This window comes from Lipotes vexillifer, unplaced genomic scaffold (genome assembly GCF_000442215.2).
Source record: "Lipotes vexillifer unplaced genomic scaffold, Lipotes_vexillifer_v1.1 scaffold1055, whole genome shotgun sequence".
Classification (NCBI taxonomy): Eukaryota; Metazoa; Chordata; class Mammalia; order Artiodactyla; family Lipotidae; genus Lipotes; species Lipotes vexillifer.
In genome coordinates, this window is record NW_006785407.1 from 1248394 (window position 1) to 1269411 (window position 21018).

General features: G+C 41.9%; 1 protein-coding gene across 1 annotated transcript in view; it reads right to left on the bottom strand.

The window, feature by feature from the left end:
- SLC22A3 (solute carrier family 22 member 3) overlaps positions 1–21018 on the bottom strand; it is a 95870-nt gene that overhangs the window by 35270 nt on the left and 39582 nt on the right. Inside the window, exons 3-6 of the mRNA XM_007457586.1 lie at positions 12281–12384; positions 9779–9933; positions 7944–8112; positions 6982–7099 (exon numbers count right to left, since the gene is read on the bottom strand). Coding sequence (XP_007457648.1) covers positions 6982–7099; positions 7944–8112; positions 9779–9933; positions 12281–12384 — 546 coding nt within the window. The remainder of the gene's footprint in view (positions 1–6981; positions 7100–7943; positions 8113–9778; positions 9934–12280; positions 12385–21018) is intronic.

A 21018-nucleotide genomic window follows, 5' to 3' on the forward strand; every position in this document is an offset into this window, starting at 1 on the left:
TGTGTGTGTGTGTGTGTGTGTGTGTGTGTGTGTGTGTGTGTGTGTGTGTGCTTTTAAAAGAATTAGGGATTGAGGAAGAAAGAGGAAGCCTGGCAGCCACCTGGGGGCCCCGGCAGCTTGCATCTGACATCGGGAAATCCCAGGTCCCATCCTCTAGTCAGGCCAGGCATCCCACTGTCTTCTCATAGGGATCAGGGTCCCAGTGGGCTGGGAGGGGCTTGTGAAGCCAGAAAATGTACATCTTTGGTATCCTCCTCTAAGCATAGCTGGGAAGGGGAGGACTGACCTAGTCACAGGGTGACCAACTCACCCCCATTTGCCTGAGACTTTCTTTCGGTTTAGCTTTGAGACTTCAGTATCCTAGAAATCCTCCCAGTCCTGGGCAAACACGGACAACTGGTCACCCTACTGGTCACCATCTGAGTCCATTAGTTGTCCTGGGTTCTGTAGATCCAATTACTTGTTAGAAAGATGTCATCAGACACCAGGACTGACTGGTATCACTATATCTACATATATATTTATTTATATTTATGTAACAATGATGCTGAGTGCTTTTCTCTCACAGTTCTGATGTATACTTCTCAAGCCTTAAGACCGTGGCAAGAGCATATAGCCCAGTTATTTCAGGAGGGACCCTGGAAGGTCAATTTCAGGGAAGGGGAGAGAAGGCCTGTCTCTCAGGGTTCCTCACTCAAAATGCTGCTCTTTGGGGAGCTGCCCTGAAAATCTGCCTTGCCCTCTCCAGGGCTGTAATCTCATTCTTTAAGGGATATGACACTTGGATTTCTAGCTCAGTTAAAACCATATGATGCTCTGGATCATTCTCCCTCAAGATTTGTACAGGTGAAATGAGAGCCCACTGACCTGGAAGATTTTTAAGCCAAATTTCCTTTAGTGGAAGAAACTTACTATTTAATCACCCAGCTTGGGAAAGGAACTCGCTCTGGATTCAACAGTCCTTCCCTGCTGTGTTTATGGCTTTTTAAATTGTAGCATAAACATTTTTCCCTATTCATGCAATATTGTCTTATTTTCAAAAAGTTAAAGACTTGGGAACTAATTAGAATTGAAATATAGCCCATTTATAGAACTCAGGCTATTTCCAAAAATGGATTTAACTAGGGTACTATTAAATTATTTCTCAGCTCCAAAGATCCATTTTATGTTTAGCATATGAAGTGTCCTGACATTTTTTTATGCATTCAAGAATATTCTAAATTAAAGCTAAAGTGGTGGCATATTACAGTAATCATTTTAACATGTCATGTTAAGGATGACGGCTTTGCTGGTAGAACTGGAATCATTTATTCTGTGTGAAGTCAAAGAAAGAAGATTTACTTCTGTTAAGGGAAAGTAATGTACAAGTTTCCAGAGACTTTTTTTCCCCACTGTCTTTTACTATTTTCTAGACTCACACCTTTCCCACTCTTGACACGGTCACTGCTTGGGCCTAAATTACTTTCTCTGGATCTTTTGAAATGAATTCTATGGGAGAGTTTTTAAGTTTCAAGTCTGAGATAATAATTAAACACAAAAACTAACAAAAACAGCACAACTGGACGAAAATACCACACAACTCACATGGGCTTCATGACAGCCAGAATCATGGTGTGGGTTCTCTTTTGGAAGAACAAAAATTATGTTTATAAAAATCCCCTTTGGAAAGGAAATGTCAGAAACAGACATTCCCACCCAAAGCTGGAAAGTCCCCCTCTGGAGCAATATTGATGCTTCTGTGACGGTTCATTAAAATATAGGAAATATGGCAGCTATTAAGAGTTGGAAATCTCTCTGGTAACTAAGGTAACCTAAAAATTAGCCTGACACTTTTTAATGAGGTTTTAATATATTCAATCTTGGAAATATATCAGAGTGGGATCATTTATATTGATGATGTTCCCTTTGCGATCAGGAAGCTCGAGTATCAGTTCTTGATGTCACCCAAACATGTCACCACGGGAACTGCCCATGAGTGTGTTTATGCATAAATGATTATCAGTGTAACATCTACTACTGACATTTCAATAAACTGTGATTAGCTATGAACAATGAACTATATAAGCATATCATTACAAGTAAGGAAATTACAATCAAGCCTTATAGGTTTTTGAGTCAACAGAGCATAACAATATCGCCAACAAATATGGACATATTCAGTTCGGTAGTATTAGAGCCTCTTTGTTAACTAGAGTTGTAGCCTACTATTTTCCATGAGCATATCCCACACGAAGACAAGAGGGGGAGAGAGACATCTTTAAAACCCTTTTTTAAAAAAATGAAACCAAAACTGCTGCCAGAGTTACTACCTATGTAGTTGTATAATCCAGGTCAGTAAGTGACAATGGCAATTTAATCAGGATATCCGTTGACTTTTGATAAATAATGCTCTGTAACAAGCATAGTGGCATAAAATAATAAGCATTCATTGAGCTCACACATTTGTGGGCTGGCTGGGAGACTGCTGATCTAGGTTTGGGGAGAGTTTGCTAGAGCAGCTTTCCTCCAAATGTCTCTTAGCCTTCTATGTGGTCAGTAGGAGAACCTAGAAATATTCTTCTCACAGTGCTGGCTGAAGCCCAGAGATCAAGCCCAAGCACATTTCATGACTCTACTGCATCACATCTGGTCACCTACCATTGGCCAAAGCAACCCGAACGGCCAAGCCCGAAGTCAAAGGGCAGGCCGTACACTTCAGCCATCGTGAGATCAGAGCAGGTTACATTGCTCTGCCCCGCATCAACGGAGCCAGGAAGTATCTTCATTCATTGGAAACGAGGGGGAAGATGTGACTATTTCAAACAATAATCTAATCTACCACAATCCAGTGTCATCTAGATAGAAAAAAATGTGTTGGATCACCAAACCCTTCTTTGGCAACTGAACCAGTACCATTACTCTCAGCTACGTTAGTTAGCTTTGGCTGCAAAAACAAACACCCTCAAATCTTACTGAGACACATTTAGCAGACTGTAGTTTACAGGGGAAACAATGATTTCTTGGCCACATTCCATGTCTCAGCTGTAGGTCAGCTGCTATAGCTCTGTTCCAAGCTGTAGCTCTTCTCATTCTGGACTCACGCTGAAGGAACAGCTCCAGTTTGGGATGTGCTGTTCTTGTAGCCGAAAGGAAGAGCAAAAGAGCTGTCAGAAACTCGTGATGCCTTTACAGCTTCTGCTCTGAACTGGTACCCCACCGCCACTTCTGCTTCTCGGGCCTAAAATAGACCAGGACCTCTGGTGTCAGTGATGCAACAGGCTGGTGTTGGGAGGTGGCTGAAGCTATTGTGATGAGAGGTGGGTAGAGCTGCCAGATCTCCTAGGGCTGCTTTTCTACCAAGCAGGTTCTTTCTAATTCATTCTAGCTTCACTGCAGCCTAGGATGTGCACCCCTAGGATGAGGTGGGAACTGGAGAGGTCTTGGGGGATGAGGTCATTTGCATGGTATTAACTTCTTCCAAAACTCAGGATTTACCAAAGAGAGGTTCCGTGAAAAGTGTAAGGAGAGCATTGGGCAACCAGCCTTGGGCATGGGTTCCTTGATGTTATTATAGCCAGAGAGCAAGGATACCAGCTCAGGCAACAGAGGGTTTCTGAAGGTGTGAGGTGACTGTGTAACCGTAAGGTTTCCTGGTGGTCCTACTGTTGACATGGGCAATAGTTCCTTGAGTTGCCAAAATAGGAGTAATTGATAGCATTACCCCCCAAACTATAATAGGATCCTGCCTTGGTTCTGGTGCTGGAGTTCAAGTCAAATGCCTGCACTACCTACCAGTATTTCTGAGTATTGAAAGAGGGATTTTGCACATTGTCATGCTTCGTGGAAACATTAATATCTCTGAAATAGAAAACTATGGTTTGGCCTATAATTTGCCTGAATTCAGCTATTAGCAAGGTGTTTTAAACGTCTTTACGTTTTAAAATTCTTTCTCTTTTTAAAGACAATACTTTGTCTTTCTACTTAGGTTGTACACTTTTTAAAGGCTGGAGATGGACAGGGTCAGTTTGAAGACATTTATTTCAAAACTTAAAGCCCCCATTGAGAAGCAGGTGATTACAAACATGAGACTGGAACTTACAAGACAAGCCTGGAAAATCTTGTCGTGCTAATGAGCAAGGAAGCATTCAGAAACTACTAGAGGTGTGGCAGAGGGACTCAGGAACCAGCAAAGATGAGCCTCGTCTGTCCAAAGACGGGGGCAATTTGAGCGTCAGTAGGATAATAACAATAACTGCAGAAGACTGAAACATACACAGTATGTATAAATCCAGGAGGTCATAATGAGGCTTAAAAAACCCATAGCCCACAATGCATTGATCACTTCGAGAAGGCAGGCCACCGATTTGCTAATTTGAAAAGAAAGAATTATGCCTATATCCTGTCTTTCCTATAGGAACTGTATGTGAGAGTCATCTCAGTTGGTGGGATAAGTTAGTCTTTATATAAGTATTCCAGTAACACATGAAGAAATAATGACAAAATGGGAATACTGTCAATTTGCAATCTCTGATGAATGAATAAATCCAGGCAATGAGTATCAGTGGCAGCTAACATCACAAAAGAAGAGAGAGGCACAGAGATACTAGGTGTCTCTTAATGGAAATGTACAAAGCCACTTATGAAGGAGTCTTGCCCAAAATGGCAAACCTGAACTTGCTTAACTCTAGATCTAACTCTACCAAGTTAGTTATATTTAGTTGTATTCCACCACAGGGAACACAAGACAGAGGGTCATGTTAAAGGATCCAAAGAGATGTAATCAGTGAAATTTAGACTTCAGAAAACTCAACAGAGAGAAAATCCCGTAGCATTCTCCACCAAAGTTGCTAGAAAAAGTTGCTAGAAAAAGAAAACCTATAGATTAAAAAAAGACTGAAGAGGCTTATCAACCTATCACAACACCTATCACTAGGATCCTACGCCCACAGTGGTAGCTAGGATCCTAGAGTCACTGAAGTCCTGGAGAAACTGAAGTCTGATCAAACCTGACTTTCAAATGGAGATCATCTAACTGCTAAAAACTAGAGTTCAAGTGTCTTGGAAGCCACTGGATCCATAGTTCCCGATCACTTACAATCACAAGGATGTAGAGCATTTAAGTACCTCCCTGCTGAAATGATCTCTATGCTGCTCATGAATTCGAAGCGGGTCAGTGGGTGTTGGACTGGACACTCACAGGATGTGGAATAGCAGCTATTTTGGGAATCATCCTCTGGCCTCTCAGCAACACTCATGATAACACACAATGTGCATGGTTAATGCAACATCTTCTTTCATAAGCCATCAGCACACACTATGTTTTCTACACTCTTACAACCTTGATTTAGATCTTACACATGCTTAGCTCTGGGACTACGTGCAACGTCTTCAGGATACTGATGAACGAATAGCTATAATACTCATTTGGCCATTAAAACTGAGCACAAAGTATCATTCATTTGATCCAGCTGTGCAGACCAATGGCTCGTGTGACCAGAGCAAGCTGAGAGGGCAGTGGGATGTTATTTTCCCTAGAAGCACAGCTCAAATGTTCTCAGTCAAAGAATGACAAGGATCAACTAAGATAAAACGTGATCTGTTTTATCTTTACCATATATTTTATGACCTGTAAACCTCAAGGTAAATCATTAATCTACTTCCAACAGTGACAGTTGGTCAGTTGAAACCTTTGTAAACACAGAGCCTACTGCTTGTCGCTTAATGTAAGAGTGAAAGAAGAAGGTAGAAATCCGAAAATAACCGACCAGGTTCTGGGGAACTAGGAAGTTGGGGAGTTGACAATACAACACACAAACCCATTTTTATCAGAACGTTTCTAGCAAAACAAACTGAATGCTACAAAAGAAAACAATGTTAGCAATATTAATATTAAACATTTAAAAATTCCTCTTATGGACTTCCCTGGTGTTGCAGTGGTTAAGAATTGGCCTGCCAATGCAGGGGACACAGGTTCGATCCCTGGTCTGGGAAGATCCCACATGTCGCGGAGCAGCTAAGCCCATGCGCCACAACTACTGAGCCTGCGCTCTAGAGCCCGCGAGCCACAACTACTGAGCTCACGTGCCACAACTACTGAAGCCGGCGTGCCTAGAGCCCATGCTCCACAACAAGAGAAGCCACCGCAATCAGAAGCCCAGGCACTGCAACAAAGAGTAGCCCTGCTCGCCGCAACTAGAGAAGCCCGCGCGCAGCAATGAAGACCCAACTCAGCCAAAAATAAATAAATTTTAAAAAATCACTCTTAAATGTTCCTTTTATAATAATCCTCTGTTATTCTGCATTCACTTAGTCTTTTCAGCTAAAGCAAAACTTATATCTTTTTTATATGTTATTCTCTAATTATTCAGGCGTTGCTTCAAATACATGTATATGTCTTCGGCTGCATATCAAATCTTTGAAAAGACAAGAATGAGCTTTTAATACACAACCCCCTTTTCTCTTAATGCAGTGACACAGAGGCACCCAAAAAGCCTTTGCTGGAGGAAGGAAGGAATGATGGAAGGAAGGAAAGAAGGGAGGAAGGGAGGGAGGGAGGGCAGACTATTCAGTGTGTGTAAGTCTAAAGGTTGAAATATTACATTACTGCCCAAGCTCTGGTCGGCAGAGATAATACTTCTAAGACTAAATTTAAAGACACATCTTTAGACTTAAATTGAATGTCAAGAAAAGATTTATAGTTTGTCCAATTAAGATGAATGAATGATTAATTACTATGGGACCTATAGTAGGTGATTCAAGTATAGTAATTCAAGTAACTTGGTGCAACTATTAAAATATGGACTAAATGACCAATTCACTTCAATTATAATGCTATTACAACTTCGCAATTATTTCTTCTTTAATACACCTTATGATTCTTCCCAAGGTTTTTTTTAAAGTCAAACTAAAAATGATTAGTCATATATTTGATAATATGTGCATAAGTGACAAATTAATTCACCCACTTCAACAATACTTGTTACTAGTAATATGTAAGATTACCTCCGAGTAATTTGGCGAGAGATATTTCCCATTGCATTTCGCAATGCTCCTCAGAATTTTTAATGCTTTATCTCCTTTCTTCCGAGTAATCAGCCAGCGGGGAGATTCTGGAACCACCCTGGTGAGAAGAAGTCTTTTTTGAGTTATGCCTGCGAATCTCAAAACTTAAAAGTTTATGACTTGAATTTCTCTATCGAAATGGATCTTGTGATCAGATCCATGTTTCGGAGATTCTGAGAGCTTAGAACTGGCTCTCTGAAACATAGATTATCTTTGCAAGTTTATAACGGACGGGAAAAAATGCTCACTTGATAATTGAATCATTGCTCATGATAAAAATAATCAATAGTACATTGCTCTCGCAAGAAGGCTGTCTTAGAATATACAGCCCTCAATTACAAAGATGAAAAAAACTGGGATTTAATGAACATTTAGGAAAAGGTTAAGAACCCAATTTAAGTGAACTGGTTTGCTCATATATTAAAATTAGATTAGAGGATGATTAAAATATGTTCATTCTAATAGGAGTCAAATGCACACACCTGTAGCTTTCCGATAAGATAATTTTCTGAAGCTCTTAACATTTTCTTGTTCCCCTGAGAATTCCTGAGTCACATTAATTTGCTTAATAAAACATACAGACAAGCAAATCTTGTTCATTGCATTTAAACTGCATGTTGAAATACTGGCACATATGGTTTGTTGCCTTGTAGTTTTCATAAAAAGATTACAAAATAATAAAACATAATTAATACTCTATTTTAAAGGTGTTTTTCAATTTTATTAATTTAATAATAACTATTAGTCAAAAACCAATAAATAATCTCTAGAAATTCGCAAAGCCCATAGCCATTCTGGAGATGTTAGAAAATCTCGCCTTCGTTTTCATGTTGGTTTGGAGGCACAGATTCTACATTTCTGTGTAATAAGAATAAATTTGATAATGACCAAAACCACATTACCAGTAATAAAGGAGGAAGAGAAAGTTGGGCAGCGTGATGGCTAGCTGGATCCCTTGCCAATTGGGGATAAAGTAGGCAATTCCAGGGAGAATTATGATTCCAAGGGTGAAGAACATTTGAATCACTATTCCCACAATCCTCCTTTGTTTTGAACCTACTATTTCTGTCACTGAAGGAAAACAAACAGAGAGGTTAGGGAAGCTCAAGATCAGCTCCAAAACAAACAAACAAACAAACACAGACGTTACACCTGTGACATCCATCCATCAGTGGCGCTAGAGTACTATACAGGACTCTCAGAGATCCAGAAGCTTCCATAGGCACTGACCTGATGGGGATGTGCTTCCCAGACAGCTCAGGTCCCTTCCTCTCCCCCTTTTCTCTGCGTTATCAACAAGCATGTGCCATCCTCCTACACACCCAGCCCAGCACCCTTCCGGGTATACAAAGAATATATGCGTTGGTTTTAGGAGAGCTTAGACGATGACTATTTTGAAAAGTAATTGTAATTATCAAAACATAAATATAATAAAGTGGCTAGATTTTATCACAGTCTTTAAAGATTTGCATATTACAGTCTCTTTAGGTGATTCATCATGAGCATTAGATTCTAGAGATAAATTTTTCACTATCACAAGATAGTTTCTATCAAATGATAATTCTCTCCACAGTGTTGGACCTTTCATTTGTGTGATATTCCTTTGAAAAATCACATGAGGAATTTTACTGCTGGCATCCTTTCCTCCCCTCCCCTCCTGCTGATCTGTTTCTATCTGTCCCTAATTCCATTCTGATCATCCTGGCATATGTTACCTTATTGCTGCCCTAAGATCACAGCTAGGAAAACTCACCTAGACTGGGGTCTCCTTAAAAACGCTTCATAGTCCGAAGTTATCCCTTCTGCCCCAGCCATCAACCATCAGTCCCCCCAGCTCTCTTTCTCCTTCCTCGCCCACAAAAAGATCTTCAAAGGGTCCCCAAAGTGGGCACCCCAAAGAGGGGCTGTCCAGCAGTAACAGAAGTGAGTGGAAGCCCACAGATCTGGGGTGATAATCAAAGAGGAGGCTTCATATTTCCCTGGTCACAAATCCACCACGACTTTGAGTGGGTGCCTATCCCAGACACTACTGGAAAGGTAGCAGCCAGGACCTTCCCCAGTAATAGGAGCGAAGAGAAGTTTTTCTTTCCTTCACACTCAGACATCCAACTTTCTAGGTATGGAAGATAGCAAAGGGTTACAAACGAACTTCTCATTTTCAGGTCGTATCTCCTGCACGGCCAAAAGTTCTCCACTTGTGCGGAAGGAATAGAATTAAAGAAATAATATTTGAGAGCACAGCAATGTTACCTCAAACTGTATCACAGAAATACATGGAAAATGCTTTAAAAATGTTTCAAGGGGGAATTCCCTGGTGGTCCAGTGATTAGGACTCTGTGCTTTCACTGCTGAGCACCTGGATTCAATCCCTGGTCAGGGAACTAAGATCCCACAATCCACATGGCACAGCCAAAAAAAAAAAAGGTTTCAAGGAACTACTGAAGTTTTTCTAAAGATTAATCTCTAAGAAAACAAAGCAAGAAACCATGTGATAACAGTATGGCCATGCTAGAAAGTGGTTCACCCCAGTATTTGGTGAGAGTCCATACTTGGTTCCCAAAACAAGATGGAACTTTAATTTCTAAAGAGCATCTTGCCCCTGCATCCTCCCATTTGCAGAAATAACGTTGCAGCAATGAAGCCTCACCATACTTGCTGGAGGAAGGCTGACCAGCGGCACTTCTCACTCACCTAACCCTGGTTCTCAAACAGACAAGGAGGCGTAGCCAGGTCTTACCAATCACGTAGCAAGTCATCCACGTTCCCTTTCCAAACACGCCTTGTAGGAAGCGGAAGACCACAAACACAGGGAAATTGGGTGCAAATGCCACCACAACACCAGCAATGCCAACACCGAAACAGGATATTAAGTAAATGACTATTCGGCCGTACCTTTTGGAGAAAGAGAAAGGATGAGATTACCTTAAACGTTTTCTTCAACACAATGAGAAGACTCTCACTGGAAGTGTTGTTAAAGTAGGTTTAAGTGCAGAATTTGTGTCCTTTATAGGTTCATTATTACCATGTCAAGGATTGCTGAAAATGCTACGCTTTGATTTATAGCAAAGCCAGGGCAAATGAAAACATATGCCTCTGAAATGACATTACAAAATTTAAAGCATGGAATGCATCCTTTGGGATTGCCGTTTCCAAAGAGATGACCCTCTCCATTACAACGCTTTTTTCCCATACAGTCACTCCAGTGGCACAGCTTGGACACTTCCTAGCATTTCTGTGGGTGGGGTCAGAGGAGAAAGGGACAGAAAGAAGCCCAAATGGTCATGACAGCCAGGAGGCCTGGCCTTCTGGCTCAACCATCCACCAGTCATGCAACTTTGGGTGAATTCCTTAAGCAATTCAAGATGCAGGTTTTGTTTGTTTGCTTGTGAATTTTTTTTTTCTTTTTTCTACAGTGAGGTTGTAGAGACCAAACTGAGATGCTAATGTGAAAGTTCTTTACAAACTATCAAGTTCACAATAAATGTGATTTGTTCTTAAGTTTTGTGTTTTACTTTCACCATTTACATAGCCATTATTAAAGCGCTTAGGCAAAAGACACAGGTCACCGCGGGCAATATTCTGAGAGTCTGATGCTAAGTGGTTCCGTATAGCTGTGCCAGATCATTGGCTGGTGAAGCCCTGTCATCAACGACCTTTGAGAGATTTGATTCAAAGACATTTTCCCATAGAAATTTCCATCAAATTCACACAGCATCTTGCTTCAGAGTGGAGACACCAAGTAGTCTCAGTTTACCTGGGTTTTTAAATTCACTCTCTGCCCTTCCCACTCTCCTCTTACAGATACAGGACCTACTAACTTGCTTCTTGTTCTTTCCTTCAAGAATACAAGAGACTGAAGGAGCTGAAAGATGGTCAGCCCTGAGGTGAGGCAGCATTATTCACGGCTCTGTCTTCCTCCCCAAAGTACCGGGTCACATCTGAGGACAGATGCTCAGCCCCTCCTGGAACACAGGTAGGAAAAGCCCCCTCCTTTAGTCATGTTACTTTAGTTTGAAGATATGTTGATTGGCTGTGAAAGAGAAACATGCCGAAGAAGCAAAACCTAATGCTTAAATTAGGAAGAGTAACAACAGAATGAAAGAAATGCATATTGAAAATCTACAACTCAATCCCAAATGGCAGCCAGTTAGGAAAGAGAGGGTTGTGTGGGGAAGATTAAGGAAGGAAAAATGAATTGAAAAGACTGTAAGGAGAGACAGTAGGAAAGACACAGATAAAAGACAGGTAAAGAGCACCAGACACAGAGGATTAAGGAGGACGTCACACGCCAAGGAGGGCTCGGGGGCAACACAAGAAAAAGACGACAGAGGAAGGGACACGAACCAAAGGTGCTACCCATTTTGAAGTCCTGGTCTGGTCAAGTGCAGACCACCAACTGCCTACAGGATTGGGGGCATTTTGTCTTGAATTCTCCAGTTAACTGCTGTTCTCAGCTCTGCAAGAGACACTCCCAGCCCTGCCCACTGCAAGCAGGGTCACGATGACCCACTGATGATGGGCTGGAGTGCTGGGAGCCAACAGTAAGCCAGACATGGAGGACAGAGAGAATTGTTAAATCACTGCAAGTATGTTCATACTTAGAATTGGGATAAAGGAACAGTTAAACGGGAGTACAATAACCTACATCAATAATGTCTGAAACGGGGATATCTGAAGAGAGAGCACGACTGTCTTGAATATATACGCTCACTTTGTGTCTGCCATTAACTGGTGTATTTATGGATGTTCAAGAATAGATCAAATTCTTTTCATGGGTTTTGGAAAACTTTTTTTTTTGCAGAGTTTTTAGTTTGTAGAATAAATACAAAAACTTGTTTTAATTAAATGAAACAAATTTGTAAGGGGGCGACCTTACGACTAAATTCATCAAACCGCGATCAGCGAGTTACTGAAGCCCATGGAATCACCTCCACAGCATCTAGCCAGCCATGGGCCCTGCCATGAGGTCACGGCCTTGCCGCTCTGTGCTTCCTCAGACGCATTCAGACCCAAGGGGAGCAGCCCCAACCTTCTGTACAGTTCAAGGGGTAAGGAGATGAAGTTTACGAAGGAAGGAATTAGTGCAGCAAAACAGGTATGAATGTCATAAGTGGAGGAATTAAGATTTTTTTTCCAAAATTAGCAAGAACAGTTTTCTAATAGTTAACATGAAACATCTTCCTCTCCATAGGTACACATCATTTTCTAGATGTAAACTGGCTGCCATACCCATGCCTACCTGTCCGCTGCATAGCCCAAGGTGAATGCCCCGGCCAGGAAGCCCAGGTTTAGGATGGCTTGTGTGAGGTCCAGCATCCAAGCATTGACACACACGAGGTCAAACTGGGAAAACAAAGAAAACACATGGGAGATGGAGACATGTGGCAATGCTTACCCTCAAGACGCCTGATCATCTGTCCAAGACCAGTGATCCTTAAACATTTTTGCTCATATGCTCCTTAAATAAAAATTTTAAGTGCATCGCACAGATATTTTTACAGTGATATATAAACGTCTTCTTTATCAGTTTCACTATCTGCCGTGGATGCAATTTTCAGTACACTACAAATGCTGACATTTTTCAATCGTTCTTTCAACTGTACCTGATAGAGTACTATAGCCACGTGACGCCTACCATCATCCAGTGAAAACAAGTGCTTCAATAGCCTAAAATTTGACACTAATCTGTTTTCTCTTTGAATTCTTATTTTCATTCCCACATACATATATCCTAATATTTTATGTAGAAAATATTGTGTTTTGTGTTAATGTGTATTATGTTAATGGACAGGTAAATAAATACTTCTGCATGTAATAAAGTATGTACATAAATTGACGTTTAATTAACATTTTTTTCTGTGACAGTGTTTCTAACTATTAGAATCCTTTCTGATTGGGTTATAACAGTTACTTTTAGAACACAATTGACAAAAACATAACATATGATGAATCTTGAAAAAGAATTATTACTCAGGAGTAAAATTTTGTTGGAAATGCACTGCCCCTTTTCTAGAAGAATGTGAAAAAAGCCCGGGGTTTTCCACTTAGTTCATGTAATCTGTGGTTGAAGATTGTTTATTACTAGAATGAGTTAGGGCTCAACATCAATTCTATGCCTGTTTTTCATTTTTATAAATTTATGTGCCAAGAAAACTTGTCTGTATAAGTAAATTAAGGGGAATGGAGAGAGTTTTGTTACAGTATTGTTACTCAATTCTTTTGCTTCCTTCTCAATGCCAAGATTTACAGAACAATCTATCATCAAAATTATTTTTAACTTTTCTATTAACCGACATGCCATCTAAGACTCCTACAGTCTTGCTGTCAGGAAAGAAATGGAAACCACCAGACTCACAAAAAGTTGTTTAATCAAATCATCAGGGTCATTTACTTTCTTTCTTAGTTACTTTCTTACCAATATTCCAAACTGTCCCACTGTTCGGTTCGCCACAGGTTTTAAAACCCCAGGTCAATACATCATAGTAAGATGCAAGAGAGGTAGGAGTCCTTCCACAAAGGGGGATAAGGATATTAGGAAAAGACCTGTATCCTCATCATGTACATATCCTCAGACAGATCCATTTTGGACATATGTGCGTTGAGGCTCTGAAAACTGATTCCCTTCAAGGTAGCCAGGCCCTCTACCTTGTGATTTTCTCTGCACACCTCCAAATGGTATGCTTGCCCCAGTGTGAAGACCACTGCTCTAGACTGTAGCATGATGAGAAAATTAATGTTGGAATAGGAATTGTGAGTGGTCTTATAGATACATATTCATAAACAAACTGTAATAATATTTATTTATAGAACCTGACTTGTCTTGATTCTACAGCTAATGACCTGTCGACTAACATAGCTGGAAAAAAAAAAACTGGGGTCAGTAGTAGCTGGCTCACTTCATAGACTTACTGAAAAGATTTATGGAGATTAAAGAAGTAAGAATATACACATATATGCATAGTAGTAGTAACTTAAAAGAGATTTATTGTCAATGTAGGTACTGGTTTTCCAAAGCAGAACAATTTCATTTTAAGTAAACTTGCAGATGATTATTTATCTGAAATAATTTCCCATTAGAATTAAACATATAAAGGATGCAATTAAAGTATATAAAATCTCAGAGGTCAAACAGGTGATTTAACCGCCAGAGAAAGCATTCTGACACAGAAAAATGTCAGCCAGTGTCAAATATAACCTCTCAAATCCTCCAGCTGAGCTTCAGATAACTTGGTTAACTAAAGATAAAGGAATGCTTTTCATAGATGACACAGCAAGGCCCAGCAAGAGCTATCCTTTTATGAACATATTTAGCTGCTTTTGAATTGTGTGAATTAAAATACCCCTAAATACTCTTTAAACACAAAGATATTCTCTAATATAAAACCAGTGATCTTGGATTTCCCTGGTGGCACAGCGGTTAAGAATCTGCCTGCCAATGCAGGGAACACGGGTTCAATCCCTGGTCCGCAAAGATCCCACATGCCGTGGAGCAACTAAGCCCGCGCACCACAACTACTGAGCCTGTACTCTACAGCCCGCGAGCCACAACTACTGAAGCCCACACGCCTAGGGGCCGTGCTCCGCCACAAGAGAAGCCACCGCAATGAGAAGCTCGCGCACCCCAACGAGGAGTAGCCCCCCCCTCTCCGCAACTAGAGAAAGCCCGTGCGCAGCAACAAAGACCCAATGCAGCCAAAAATTAAAAAATAAATAAATTTATTTTTTAAAAAGTGATCTTTTTCACTCTCCCATAAAAGAAATTGTCAAAAAGGATTATTTTGTATCACAATAAAATTAATTTAAAATAAATGTTTAGGACTTCCCTGGTGGCACAGCGGTTGAGAGTCCGCCTGCCGATGCAGGGGACACAGGTTCGTGCCCCGGTCCGGGAAGATGCCACATGCCACGGAGCGGCCCACATGCCATGGCCGCTGAGCCTGCGCGTCCGGAGCCTGTGCTCCGCAACGGGAGAGGCCACAACAGTGAGAGGCTCACGTACCGCAAAAAAATAATAATAAAAATATAAATAAATAAATAAATAAATAAATAAATGTTTAAGTGGTTAAAGTGCTATGATAACTTAGTTTCTAAAGCACTATGATACCATCCAGACCACATATTGTCAGTCCTCTATACTTCGTTTTGCATCTCAGATGCTGGAGGAGTGGAAACTACAATTCTCAGAATCCTTGCCAGCAGGGGTTCTGTTTAGGTTCTGCCAGTAGGGGGCGCTGGTGCAAGATCAGAAGGCCGGTAGTGGGGATTCTGCTTCTGTCTGTGGCAGCAGCACTGGCTCCAACTGTAGCAGTGACAACAGTCAGTGCTTTTAACCACTCCCCGGCTACACAGGGGCAAATGGACAGGACCCACAGGCTCTGTAATGCTGTGGAGCAGGGCAGGGGTTCTGCAGGAGCTGTCCTTCCTTGCTTTTCTAGCCTTTCCAAAACAGCTCAAACCCAAATCCTTTTATTCAATCCCTTCCCGCTTGAAATACCTAGCCTAGTTTCTCTTTTTATGACTGGGAGCCTGCCATCTTTCAAAAGCACAAAAGAAATTAATATAAACAAATTACATACCTTTAAAAGAAATGCACACACACACACATTTAGGTTCCCAGTAGGGAACAGACACTGCAGTCACAAGGAAGGAAGGGCTTGGTTTTGACTCTTGCACGTACAGTCAGGAGTCAGACCCCTGCCTCCTGGGGCTGGTGCTTCCTAATCGGCGCTGAGCTCACTGCCTGCTGCCAAAACAGCTCTGGGTCTGAGATATGTTTTTGTGTCTAGAGAGAGGTTGGCATGTACCAAAGCCAATGAACGTCATAGGCTGAAGACTTTTTCCTGAAATAAAGTACTAAAAGCTGTTTGTAGTTACCAGGGAGACCTAAAACCCATCTCTTGTCAAATTTAACTAAGTTTGAATCAAAGACACAAGCATTTACGTCTGTCCTAAGGGAATCTACCAAGAACAAGTGAAGCATCTCCTTTCTTTTCCTAAGTGTACATATTTAAAGTTATTTTTAAATGCTCATAAATCCAGGTGTACCCATACTGTTAATTTTCTTTTAAAGTCACTTTTATTTAAATGTCAAGTCATTTTTACACAAAGAGAATTACTCCCCTTGGCATGAGCAGAAAGCCAATCTGATAAAAGATTCAAACAACTGTTCATGGAATGCTGGAAGGGATCACATTGCTTCATTTTGCAGAAAGCACAACTCTAGCCTAATTAGATACTTGCGAAGAGCTTCCAACCAAGTGATTTTTTTAGCTTTTCCTAGTCATTAAAATCCAAACAGACATTATGTTAACTTGGGTTGTAATGATAAAATGCTGGAGCAGGTCATTATCAGATCTATGCTCAAGTTTTGATTTCTAAATTATCCTTAGGACCAGAGTCACAGAATATCTTCAATATACAAAGGCCAAAGGTAGGAAATAAGGTAAAAATAATGCAGGGATGCAAGAGACTTAGGACCTCAGGAGGGGGCTTGCCCGCTCCTGAAACCACAGGGAATGACCCCTGATGACCGGCAGCTGGCTTTTCCATAGATGTCTTGTTTAGCCTTCTTGAACAAATTCTCACATGAGAGATTCTAAGTTTAGAGGACATCACAGTATTTGACTCCAGTGTACCTTTGGTTTGACCACTGGGTGTAGGGTGCCTCTGGCTACATTTAGCACTGGCCAGACAATCACAGGTTGACCCCCATGGATGGATTCCATTTCTAATCAACAAGCCGCCATCACAGAGCCTAATAATGGTTAAAAATAGTGTAATCATAAAGAAAATCATTTGGGTTGGGTCTCCATGAGGGGGAAGGATGTCATTATTAATTCTAGTTTTAATGAAAATTTCTTTAACATGATCCGATAGCATTATTTGGGTATCTTAATACCTAAAAGTTAACGCTTTTCTGATCTGTATGAACCATCATGATGAGCTGCAGGTATGAAAACTAATCATCAGGTATTTACAGCTTCCAGTGGTGTGCCTGGCATCATGCAGACGAAGCTGGGAGCAATACCAGCGATGAGCAGGCTTTGCTTGTGCCTCTGTGAGGAGCTTATTACACGGCTTAGAGAGCCAGGATGAATTCATGGGCAGCAAATGCAGAGGAATTGAGATCTGAATGGAATGGGATTGACTATAAATGTGTGAGGGCCTCAGGAAAAGAAAGGACTGCTGGGACCCAGAGCAGTCAGATTCGTCAAGAAGGTGGGACATAAACAGATGCTTCAACAATGAGTTGCATTTAGAAGGAAAAAAAAGGGGAAAGAAGGGTACTGAGCAGGACGATGGGCAGCCTAGGCTCAAGGACAGAAGCGTGCGGGCCAATGAGGTTCAGACCTGCCTGCAGCAGTGGAGGTGCCAGGCTCAGGTTTGAAGCTGAAGAACCGCTTGTGTCTGTGCCCCCAGTGGGGAAGGGGGCGCAGGTCCCGCAGCGCCAGAGTTTCTTATTCAGGACACCAGAGGCATCGAGAGAGCTCACAACAGGGAGGAGGAAGTTCTAAAAGCTAGAGGAAGAGTCTGGAAGGTTGCAAATGGAGAGGTCCAGAGCAGAAGCCCTGGTCCCGGGACAGAACGAGATTCCCAGGAGATGATAGCAAGACCCAGAGACGAGACAGGAAACCCAAGAGTCTGCAAAGATCACCTAGAACAGGCGATTTCACCGGCATAAAGAGGCACCACTGTGTGATGCGAGGTTTATAGAGCATCACCTGTCATATCAGCTGCTCTCCAAGGTGGATAATAAAAATAATGCCTCATCATTTATTAACTGAAGACCTTTGTGACTCACCCTCAAATCTTCAAAGTTCAAGCTGTTTTATTTCTTTGTAGTGAAGACAAGCAATTACTCATCTGAAAATGTTTACGATTGCTCTAAATAACTGAGACTATGTGAAGATGAGAGGACGATGACAGGCTCTGAATCTGCACAGATCTAAGGGCAGAGAGGAGCCGCGGCTCTGGAGTCAGCCCAGGTGTCGATCTAACACTCCTAGCTTTGTGTCCCTTGGTGATTTTCTTAGTATCTTTAACCCTCTGTGTCCCTATCTATAAAATGGGGGTAAGAACTGGACTGATGCTGTCACTCAGGTAATATATGTAAAGTACTTAGCCCGATGCCCGAGGTATTAAATACCCGATAAACATTCCCAATTGCATTATGATTACTGATCTAAAGTTGATGGTAATAAATAGCATAATGAATGGTTTTATTACTTTTTTAATAAATTTATTATTGATTTATTTTTGGCTGCATTGGGTCTTCGTTGCTGCGCACGGGCTTTCTCTAGTTGCGGCGAGCGGGGACTACTCTTTGCTGCAGTGCATGGGCTTCTCATTGTGGTGGCTTCCCTTGTTGCAGAGCACGGGCTCTAGGCACGCGGGCTTCAGCAGTTGTGGCACTCGGGCTCAGTAGTTGTGGCTCGCGGGCTCTAGAGTGCAGGCTCAGCAGTTGTGGCACACAGGCTTAGTTGCTCCACCACACGAGGGATCTTCCCAGACCAAGGATCGAACCCATGTCCCCTGCATTGGCAGGCGGATTCTCAACCACTGCACCACCAGGGAAGTCCCAATGAATGGCTTTAAAATGTGGTTTACAACACTGACTGCTCGTTAAAATTTCTTGGAGTAAGTGAAAACAAGCCTAAGCTCCTCTCCAGACCAATTAAATCAGAATCTAGTCTAACAAGAAGGTGAGTTTGAAAACCACTCATATGGATATTATCAGTGATTTACATGCCTGATGGCGGGTAGTTAATTTTTGCATATTGTACTGGGTTGAACAGTGTTCTCCCCACCCCTCCCCCAATTTATGTCTATCTGGAACCTCAGAAGATGATCTTATTCGGAAATAGCATTTTTGCAGACATAATTAGTTAAGATGAGGTCACACTGGATCAGGGTGGGCCCTAATCCAATGACTGGTGTCCTTATAAGAAGAGGAAGCAGAGGCACAGACACACACCTGGGGGGGACACCATGGGAAGACATAGGCAGAGATTGGAATGATGCATCTACAAGCTAAGGACCACCAAGGATGGCCTGCCCGTGTGTTTGCTTGCTAGGGTTGCCGTGATGCAGTGTGGCTTAAGCAACAGAAATTTATTTCCTCACAGTTCTGGAGGCTCGAAGTCTGAGATCAAGGTGTCAACAGAGTTGGTTTCTTCTGAGGCCTCTCTCCTTAGCTTGAAGACAGCTGTCTTCTCCCTCTGTCTTTACCTGGTCTTCCTCTGTTTGTGTCTATGTTCTATTCTCCTTCTAACGAGGTCATTAGCCATTTGGATTAGGGCCCACCTGAACAACCTCATTCCAACTTAATTTCCCCTTTAAAGAATCTGAAAAAGAGTGGATATATGTATATGTATAACTGAATCACTTTGCTGTACACCTGAAAATAACACAACATTGTAAATCAACTATACTCCAATATAAAATAAAAATTAGGGGCTTCCCTGGTGACGCAGTGGTTGAGAGTCCGCCTGCCGATGAAGGGGACACAGGTTCGTGCCCCGGTCCGGGAAGATCCCACATGCCGCAGAGCGGCTGGGCCCGTGAGCCATGGCCTCTGAGCCTGCACGTCCGGAGCCTGTGCTCCGCAGCGGGAGAGGCCACAACAGTGAGAGGCCCGCGTACTGCAAAAATAAATAAATAAAAATAAAAATTAAATTAAAATTAAATTTAAAAAAATAAGGCTTAGGGAAGCCATCGAAGGATTAAAAAAAAAAAGACTCTATCTCCAAATACAATCACATTCTGAGGTGCATATGAATTTGGGGGGGGTTGTATCTTGGCCCATAACAGCAGTCAACCCTGGAAGTTACCAGAGGGGTATGGAGCAGATTCTCCCCTAGAGCCTTCGGAGGGAGCAGGCCTTGCTGACACCTTGCTGGACTTTTGAGTTTTCTAATGCAGGTCCCATATCTTTACTATTAAGACATAGTGGGCTTCGCTGTTATTCTCTCTTTTTACCTTCGGTCTTTAGTAAATAACTGCAAGCAGGTAACATCTTTATTTTAATGACATTTATTCTGGTTGCAGATCATTGCTATTGATTTCTTAAGCTATATCTCAAAATAACATACCCACATTTTCTGATAAAGCTGATTTCTAAGAAAATAAGAATAATGAATAAGGAGGTTTACGGTCCTCAAAGGGAAAAATGGCTAAATTCAGAAGGACAATGTAGAGAAACAACTAAATGGGGGATTAAGCTCATAATGAAATGCATCTCTCTGAGCATTTTACTAGAAAATGTTTTACTAGAAAAAAAGTAGAGATTTAGAAATACGTAGGAGTTTGGTAAATCATTCTGTTCATAATATTAAATGACTTAACACAGTGGTTCTCAAACGCATGGGCCAGCAGCACAGCATCATCCGGGAACTTGTGAGAAATGCAGGTTCTTGGGATCCACCTGCAACCCACTGAATCAGAAACTCTGGGGTGGGACCCAGAAACCCGTGTTTGAACAAATCCTCCAGGGGATTCTGCTGCATGCTCGAGTCTGAGAACCACAGAATCTACCGTGTTCCTTACATTAGTAATTTTTCAAATTGGACACTGCTGTGGGCCCCACCTCACTCCCCCATCCCCCTCCCCACCTGCAGGTTCTCCTCCTGGTAGAGACTGAACACCTAAGTTTTGCTTCTAGATCTGTTTTCTAGGGAATCTAAGCTGGAAAAAAAGATATAGGACCACTTCATAAGATTTTGTTAGAATAAGTAAAACGACTTAAAGAGATACCCTAAACGTAAAGGATTTCACTTGAAGAATGCAGTTAAGAACAAAGCCACAGGGCTTCCCTGGTGGCGCGGGGGTTGAGAGTCCGCCTGCTGATGCAGGGGACGCGGGTTCGTGCCCCGGTCCGGGAAGATCCCACGTGCGGCTGGGCCCGTGAGCCATGGCCGCTGAGCCTGCGCGTCCGGAGCCCGTGCTCCGCAACGGGAGAGGCCACAGCAGTGGGAGGCC